This window comes from Bacillus rossius, chromosome 1 (assembly GCF_032445375.1).
Source record: "Bacillus rossius redtenbacheri isolate Brsri chromosome 1, Brsri_v3, whole genome shotgun sequence".
Lineage (NCBI taxonomy): Eukaryota > Metazoa > Arthropoda > Insecta > Phasmatodea > Bacillidae > Bacillus > Bacillus rossius.
The window spans coordinates 300,572,602-300,582,287 of NC_086330.1; the positions used below are offsets into that span (position 1 = coordinate 300,572,602).

Sequence of the window (9,686 nt, forward strand, 5' to 3'; positions counted from 1 at the left end):
GTCATGTTAGGTCTCCCAAGTAGTCATAATTGAATAAATATCTGGTTATGAAATTTGTGACCAAACAACAAATGCAAAAGGGGGTGTTTCAAGTAGCCCCTAACTAATGTTTTATTCTCCATAAAATGATGTAACTGACATGTCTGAGAGACTGTGCCTTAGAAATTAACTTTAAATGGTGTTGGCTGAAAAATTTCCTTTTTTATACTACATAATCCTCTGTGATCATTGATGTCTGTTAGTACTTAAGGCTATGAGCAGGAGTCTACAAGCCACTAAAACATGGAAATGTAACAAAATTGAACTGGTCATGAATGCCACGTAAAAGACCCAACATACAAAGTAACTGTTGGAAGGCATTTTCATCTGCAGCAGCTAGTTTTGCATTTTATTTTTCAGTCTACAGTTGCATGTTAAATAGATAATAGGTAAGAGACTGTCCACTTAAATCATTTAGAAATAATCTCTGAAAATGTTTGGGTTTTGTGATTTAATAATATATACACGAACCTGCCGATAGATAGTATATCTGTTTGCATTATGTACAATTTTGATTGATTTTTTTGAAATTTACCTTTTAATTAAATATTTTGTAAGAACATTTAATGAAATGTACTGAAATTTGTTCACCATCCTGTAATAAATATGACTTAAGAAATGGAAGTGAGAGTGATATCCTGGTGGTCTTGTATTGGATGGCTGCACTGTGCGAGAGTAGCTGACAGGTGTGTATGGGCTGGGTGCGCAGGTGGGCAGCGCAGAGTTCATGGCGCCGGAGGTGGTGGAGGCGTTTGTCGGGGAGGCGGACTTCTACGACAAGCGCTGCGACCTGTGGTCCCTGGGCGTCATCGCGTACATACTGCTGTGCGGCTACCCACCCTTCTACGGCAGCTGCGGGCTCAACTGTGGCTGGGACCGCGGTGGCAACTGCCAGCACTGCCAGGTGAGCTGCTTTCCATGTCGCACTTACCTTTGCAAGCACTGTAACGTCAGGGGAAGCCTTCATTTCACAGACGAGAGAGCCACACCCGAAGTTCATGCTCACTTTTTTGTTTACATGATTTCACAGTATCTTTAATGTAGCTATCCTAACCAAATCAACCGTCCACAATGTTTTAAAGTATTTATAATGTAGCTAACGTAACCTAATTGACCATTAGTTATCATGAGTTACAATGAACAAAAAAAAACCTGAAGATGCACGATTGGGCGTTTGGCTCTCTCATCTGTGAAAAGAAGGCTTCCCGTAACGCATGCACACGTTCTTATTTAACATATTTACTTGACCAATGGATGTTCAAGGCTCTGTGTCATATGTCATGTAGACTGTTTGGTTTTTTAGTCATTACATTACTTTTATATAAGTTATTTCTAAAATATTAACTCTACCTTCTGTGCATTTGTTCTTCTGCGCAAGTCTTCTTAATTATCATCCCTTTTGCAACTTTTTACACTTATGTTTTTACACTGACTATCTGTAAAAAATATTTTGTGGCAGAGCAAAAAATGCAATGGAGGTATTGAGTTCTAATTTTAGAAATAACCCTTGGATAAATTAAACTATAAAAAACAACAAAACCTAAAATATGTCTTTCTGAGCTTCGAGTAAAATTTCAGCATGTGAGCTAAGTGCATACTGTTTTAATTTTGATTTGTTCTATGGCTTAGTGTTTTTATTACATGTATATTAACTTGCATTTAGCAATATTAGATAGTATTTTCTCATTTTAAAATTATTTAGAGTATAGACTCAAATTTTAGGTTGCATCATGATTCACAATAGTCTTACTTAACGCCCATTCTAAAAGAATTGAACTGACCCTCTTACCTTCTTACCTGGAACTTGGTACAATACATTATGTATATGTTGTTCGACAATTTGCAGGAGCTGCTGTTCAGCAGCATCCAGGACGGCCGCTACGAGTTCCCTGACGCAGACTGGGCTCACATCTCTGAAGACGCCAAGGACCTCATTCGCAGGCTGCTGGTGAAGGACGCACGTCGCCGCCTGTCGGCAGAGAGCGTGCTGACACACCCCTGGTTGCAGCAGGGCGTGTGTGCCGCCCCGCTGCCTGCACGCTCGCTCACTACTCCGCACAATATCCGTCGGTGAGCATTACACTGTTCTTTTTTGTTTTTTTTTTTACAACTCTTGACTTTGTGGGTAACTTTTTTAAACCTGGTACTGCTGTTATAGAGGTGTGCGAATCTTCGGAAAGTCAGTTAAATCGAAGACTACCATGTTTTCTCAATTAATCGTCACATTTTATTCTAAAATCAAGTTTGAAAATTAGGGGTGTGTCGATTATGCGGAAAAAATTTTTTTGTTTGGTAAAGTTATTCATAAAAACTAGAGGTGGACGGAAATAGTATTTTTACTTCGGGGTGGGATTCGGTTGGGAAATATATTAGATTTTCAGGATCGGGAGCAAGAGCAGTAAATTGTCTCTTAGCTTGATGTACAGAAAATTATATTTACTTTTAAAATGTGCGTACAATAGAATCCCGCCGATGCTACCCCCCTCTGATGCGTCCATTCCATTTATACGACCGTTTTTTGAGAATTCATGAAAAATTTGAGCAGAGAAAGTCGAAAATTTGAGTAAAATCGGCTGAAAAACAAGTCTGTTATACTTTGTTGGGCACTATGTGTTCACGTTTATCTTGGTGAGAGCTGTACTGTAAGCAAGCAGGCATACAAAAGAAGGCTAAAAATAAATACCACCTCTCTAGACTGTCCACGCTAGCCAATACCGGTAAACAGCGCGTATCACCTGATAGTATCCACGTGCGGGTCTATTGCCGTCCTGTTCCCGTGCCTTTGTCTTGCAACTGGTTAGTGTGATCTTGCTCACTTGTGGATATGCTACTCTCGCGTGTTGATTTGGATTTCTCTTGATTTTTATTAGTGATTGTTGACGACTTATTAATCTTTGTTTCTTGGACGCCGATTGGGTTACACTACTGGTTTGGTTTTGTGAATAATTGTTGACGGCACACACATTTGTTTTTGGATTTTGATTTGGTAACATTGTTGGCTTGATTCTATGAACGATGGTTGACGACACACGCAGTTTTACACGGATATTGATTTGCTTACAATTTTGGCCTGATTTTGCAAAGCATTGTTGACGATTGTGACTCGTTTTTGAATTTACACGGACTCGTGGATTTAAGGAGACTACGTATTAGGTGCTTCAAGTGAGCGTGAGAGATAAGATAAAGAAGGTGAAGAGGGTGACACCTGCCAGCCAATATATTTGTGGGAGGGGGAGACAGAGATAAAAGAGAGCAAGCCCTGCAGCAAGCGGAAGTGGTCAAGGTCGCGCTAGCCTCACACGCACGTGCACACATGCTTGATTAAAATAATTGTTAAAACCTAAGTATTTTTACGTGACGACTAATAAATCGAACTTCGGCTGCACGCACGAAGAAGTGTCCCGTTACGCATATTGTCCCGTTATGCTCGGTCTCGTTACACTCATTGCGGTGCAAGCGTACATCTATCGCTTCCACTCTATTGGAACAACCATCAGTTTGACTTTTTCGAGGCACATAAAACTTGAAACACTCCCATTTGTTTCCAACTTTTCCTATCATTGTCCTATCCTTAACAGAATAACACAGATTGGAAGAAGTTAAATAGCAAACATGTATAAAAGAACTTTTAAAGTTATAGTTAAAATAATCTCTTCGTTAAAGTTATAAACATATTTGAATTAATGAGTGCAAATAAAAGTAAATGTATCAATTAAATTGTAGATTTCATTTCACTCCTTATTTGTATCCATACAAAATAGTGATAATTCAATAAAAATGATTCAATTTTATTCATAAAAGTATGCAATTCTTCCATCAATGTTTTGTTATGACGTTGAAGCATGTGTGTGCGAGATGGCTGTCTTTGGGAAGAAGCCTATCTAGGATTATTGAACAGTGGGAACCTCTTGTAAGTTTTTTCAAAGATGAGGTTACAGGGAGTTCTCAGAAACAGCCAGGCACATTATCATCATACAAGATCCCAAAAAAACAGCAAGGGCCATCCAGCAGACCTACTGAAAGTAGTGCTAGTACCGGTTAAAGGAAGAAAGAGGACAAACCTTCTGAAGTGAAAGAACAAAAAAAGGAATTTTGTAGTTCTGTTTTAAAGAGTGACAGTGCAGTATTAGAGTGGCAGTCCTGCCCTGAGTCGTGAAGAGAAACTTTTCATGTTTTTATCTTCCTCACTAAACAAGGCATTCTGTTTATTTTTGCTGAATGTTGTACCGGTCTTTGATAAACTAAATGTAACACACTTCAATCTTAAAGTCCACACATACATGTATTGTTAGATCTCCTGCAAGATTTTCTGAGAAATCTCTTATTGCATTTTGTTTGTGGTAGTGCTGTGAAAGGTGTGGCACTGTTGGAAGTTGATTACCATTGTGCAGCCAATCAAAAGTGTGACAGTGAGTTAATGATTGGAAGTCAGGCTGAGAGAATTGTTAATTTGTTGTCAGATGAGGAAAAAAATTTTTTTTTTCAGCTGTCAGAAAATATTTTACCTCAGCATGTGATTATGTTGTATATAAGTTTCCCATGAAGAGTATAGTTCATGTCAATGCTCAAGTAGCAAAAATAAGTGACATCAGTGATGTGAAAATTGCAAATCTGAAATATTTCATTGATTTTGTTTCCTTTCATACTGCCAGTCAGATGGTGAAGGCATGGATGGTGCTATGGATGAACTGCATAGGAAGTTTGCAGCATTGCAAGTTGAAGATCTCACTGTTGTAAAAAATAAGAAAGAGAGAGTTGTTACTATATGGACTGGAGTAGGAAATATGCTCACTGTTGATGGAAAATTAAAATATGACAGAATTTCAGAAACTGTTTTGTCGATACTTTTGATTCACAATGTGTGAAGCATCTGAACACATTTTAACAACTTCTCTATGGAAATAGGTGCCAAACCATACATGACCAGATAAGAAATTTTTGTCCGGTGTAGCTGCATTTTTTGGGCAATCATAGAATCAGGAAACATAACCTTTAAATACGATGCATTTTGGTCAGCACTGCGAACTTACATATGTGACACAACTGTTAAAACACACCACATGATCTCCGCACGAGTCACATTTTCATTCATAATTCATAATAAACCTATTCATACCACATGAGCTTGACTCTTGCCGAGATTTAACCGCACTTACAGCTGTAGTGTTTTCTGATATATTTGTAACAGCAGTAGCTGCTGGCGTAGAATACTGCTGTGAAACTAAGTCAGGTGTAATCTCAGATCCACGAGGTGATTTATCAGCACAATTAAAAAATATGTCCAATGTGCATCCCCAACCCGAAAGCTTTGTTATCAATTTGTTTCTTGCCATTTAAATTACTCCTCACTGCAGTCTTTCCCATATTACTTAATGAGAAGGTTGTGTTGCACAAACTACATGCAGCAGAGAATGGATTTTCTTTTACCGGGCGAAGCCATTCCTTAAACCGCTGATCATCAAGCCAGTCATTGGCATTCATTTTCCAAGACGCATGAAAAAATGTACCTTCTATTTTACACAAACACACTGCAACACTGCAAAATACAAATAGAAACCAATAATTTCAATAAGCCGCAAACATACTGTAGCCGATAAAATGTGAACACTGTTTGCTAAACATAGTTAATTATTAAGGCCACTCCAACCCGCTAGTTCAGAAAATATATTTGTCCACGTGGGTGGCACAAAACAGCCGCAATGGAAAAACGACATATCAAGTAGTTACTAACGATGGTACGGCCCGTGTAATTCATCGAAACAACCAAGCTTTACATACACACCCGCCATTTAAAAAAAAAACTGTAAACACTAAACAACATTCCATTCTACTCGCGACTGTGCAGTTGAGAGGCCCCGAAAGGCGCATACAAGTGTGCATTGATAAGGCCCTGCATGGCGCATACATACCATGCCGCAAAATCCCGGTGCTACAAGTGCACGTTGGTAAACACGAAACACGAAAGTAAGTAAGCTAAGGTTTGTGAGGCACAGAACCAAATATCCATTATTTTTTATTTTAATGTATTATATTTTGTATACAAATCCTGTTGTTCCATGTATGTAGACACCCTGAAATTTAAAAATAAATATATTCAGATCGGCAAAAACAACCTCCCTGTTTTAAGGGATAAATCCCTGAGATTTCCGTGATATTTCCCTGTTTTCCCGGTGAGTGGCCACCCTGGGAAAATATACCTACACCGGTACAACGTGGCGACGCAGACGATCAGATAAAGGAAATAATGTTTAAAAACGTCTTTAAAAGAAAATTTACACATCAGACAACTTCGTATTTCCGTTAATTAAGTGGTAATTTCCAAATAAATATTAAATTTCTACCTCAAAATACATCGTTTTATACGGAAAAGATACCTACACAAAGCGCTCGGCATCTAATAGCGGGACCAAAAACATAATGCGACGTTACGCGAGAAGTTTTTTTATCCCAATTTTAATGGCCAAAAATATAGGTGTGATGATTATGTGATAAAAGAGGGTAAGCTTTGGTTACAATTCTGGAATATTAAAACTGAAAATTCTGAAGATTTATTCTTACAGCCTTGTTTCCATAAATAATATGCAATGTCTGGCTGGCTGCATTTTTATTGGAGTATTATTTTAACATACTAAAAAAATTGGTTGTTTGTAAAGTCCGTTTACGGACGATAGTTTATCGTGATGTCATGATGAATCATTGATGAAATGATTGCATACTTTTATGAATAAAACTGAATAATTTTTATTGAATTATCACTATTTTGTATGGATACAAAGGAGTGAAATGAAATCTACAATTTAATTGATAAATTTACTTTTATTTGCACTCATTAATTCAAATATGTTTATTACTTTAACGAAGAGATTATTTTAACTATAACTTTTATACATGTTTGCTATTTAACTTCTTCCAATCTGTGTTATTCTGTTAAGGATAGGACGATGATAGGAAAAGTAAGAAGTGAATGGGAGTGTTTCAAGCATGATGTGAAGGAAAATGGCTTACCCAACAGCAAGATGCAGTCAAAAATAATATATTTGCGCCACGGACGAAGCAATGATAGGAGGAACGGGTTAGCAAAGAGCAATGAAAATGTTACATTGAAATGCATGAAAACAGAATTACGCCACGGACTCGGTCGCAATGATTGGAGGTTCAGGTTAGCAAAGAGCAATATAAAATGAGCGAAATGGGACAATGTGTGTAATGGGACACTTTTTCGTGCGTGCAGCCGGCGTTCATTGTATTATTAGACATACGTCAAAAATTTTGCAATAGTTTGGGTAGTGGGAAACTTAAGCTGTTGAGCTTTCCGTGGTACTGAAATTATCTTTACGGTTCTCGGTTGGTTCAGGTTCTCTGCAAAAATTAACAGGCACCAACACACCTAGTTTAATACTTAAGAGATTTTAATTTATGGTTTCTTCAGGTTTGTGGTAGTGACATTTGACTGTGTCTGTTGATACATATAAGCAGACCGCTGTAAACAGATGGCTCTCTGCTGTTTGTGCAGGAACAACAGCGCGCGGGAGTTGTCTGCATTCGCGGAGAGCGCGATGGCGGTGAACCGTGTCGTGCTCCAGCACTTCAGCATGAACCTGGATGTGCCCCCGGCTGCTCCACCTCCGGCCGCGCGTCTCTCCCCGCCTGGTGACTCTGCTCTCATGCGGCGCCGTCGCTCCCAGCAGCAGCCAATCACGGTGGAGGCAAGTGGCTAGCTGGCCTCAACACTCCGCCGTTCAAGTACCTGATCTATTTTTACCGACACCTGTAAATAACTGTCCACAAAACATTTTTTTTAAATGGAAATCCTGCAGATAGTTTTCGAGCGATAGATTTTTCGAGGATCAACATTCCTCGTGTTTGTGGCTTTTTCCCCCTCCCCCCTCGTAAGTTTTCTGTATTTTTTTGTAAAACTAGTAAAGATTTTTGTTTTCTTTTTTTACATTTGTATGAAATACTTGTGTTGACGCGGATTTACGCGTTTGCCTAGACTGATGTTTAAAGTTTAAAATAACAGAAATGCACATTTTCTGTGTGTGTCATGTTACTTGTCTTTTGTGAAGCTGGCTTGGGATGGATATCACTGCTCCGGTTAATTTTTCTTCAAAGTTATGAAGTGTGAATGAGGTAATAAATATCTAATGGAGGGGATAAAATTTATTTTTTGTCTGTAATTTTTAAGGTTTGCTGTAATATTTTTAAGACAAATTTTTAAAATTTTTTTTTTAAGTTATGTTTCTCCACGCTAACAGACGAATATTAATTACTTAAAGATATCCATACAGGTCAGCTGTAATGGATTGTAAAATCTCTAGTTTTAGTTCTGCTGTGTGCTTGTGTGCGTGTGTGCGTTTAACGTATGATTGGTGGCAAGTTGCTCTTCCAATGTGTTCATATTGAATCTTGGGGAGGGTCGAGTCGCTTGTAAAAACATTTCCAGTTGTTGATGACTGCCTCAATTTTTTCTCCCCCCATGTTGACACTGTTATTTCTAGCATTTGTTGAAAAGCTGCGTGACAGTGAATCTAATTTGAAAAAAAATTGTGTTGGATGGAAATTTGGGTAAAAAATTTCTTAAAGTAATACAGCTCGTGATAACTGGGTTTGTTAATTATTTTTCTGAAATTTTTTTTTCTCTTAATTCTCTGTTATTGTGTGCCTTGTAAATTCTTGGCAAGTATAAATTGGCATTTTTTATGTGAATTATGTTTAAAGAAACCATTGTACTAAATTTCCCGTGAAATTAGTGTTTTATTAAATTTTTTTGTTGGAGAAAATATTTATTGTGTTACCATGAAGATTCAGTTTTCATGAATACCATGATATTGAGGTTTGTTAGTGTAAGATGTATTGAAGCCTATTTGTTTGCGAGTTTAGTTTAGTCACTGGCAGCTTTTTATGATATTGAAAATAAAAAACAGGCCGATGTTTTTTTGTCCTGTGAAGATAATTTTCACATCAAACTGGTCATAGTTTTGTACAGCACGAAGTCTCCACTATTTAAAAACAAAATTTTGTTGACAAAAATTTTTTAGTGGTAGAGTTGCTAAGAGCATGTAATGGATGTAATTGAAGCGCATTGCATGAGCGATGGTAGTATTGGAGAGATTTCTTAAAGCCTTCCATAAATTGCTGTGATTTGTGTGGAGAGTATTGGAGATTGTGTGTATTACTGGATGGTTACAATGCAGGTGAAGTTCGTTTTTGTATGGACGAAAAAGTTTTCAGTGCTACTTTGAAAGTTTATGGTACAAGAAACATGTGTTTCTGTGTACTTTTACTTTTTGGTGTTAGTGATTCAGAACAGGTTGCGGCGAGATGGGTTTGGTGCTGTGATGTCGGAGGCACTTTTACTGTGATATTGTTTGAAAAAAATAATGAAAATAAATAAAAATTTACATAAAATCTGTGGTTCTTTTAAATCCTGTACTTAATAAATATTCAAAAATATTGAGACTATCCACCTGAACTTACAGCCTTCCTTTCCTTCGTGTGGGCAGTGTCCTGGGCTCGCTGACGTAATTTTCAGCCAATCACGGCGCATGGTAACAGATGCTTCCACGAAATGCTTACTTCTGTCCCACGATGCAGCGATTTTGTCTCTTTCTCGCACTCCCGTGACCGTGACTCACGCCTAGTGTGAA

The 9,686-nt window shown here is 37.9% G+C and overlaps 1 protein-coding gene across 2 annotated transcripts in view; it reads left to right on the forward strand.

Moving 5' to 3' along the window:
• LOC134527819 (MAP kinase-interacting serine/threonine-protein kinase 1-like) overlaps positions 1-9,447 on the forward strand; it is a 49,690-nt gene extending 40,243 nt beyond the window's left edge. For both annotated transcript variants that reach the window (XM_063360767.1, XM_063360768.1), the window contains exons 6-8: positions 749-943; positions 1,886-2,109; positions 7,553-9,447. In XM_063360767.1, the coding sequence (XP_063216837.1) occupies positions 749-943; positions 1,886-2,109; positions 7,553-7,757 (624 nt within the window). In that variant the 3' untranslated portion in view covers positions 7,758-9,447. The remainder of the gene's footprint in view (positions 1-748; positions 944-1,885; positions 2,110-7,552) is intronic.
• The last annotated feature ends 239 nt before the right edge of the window (positions 9,448-9,686 follow it).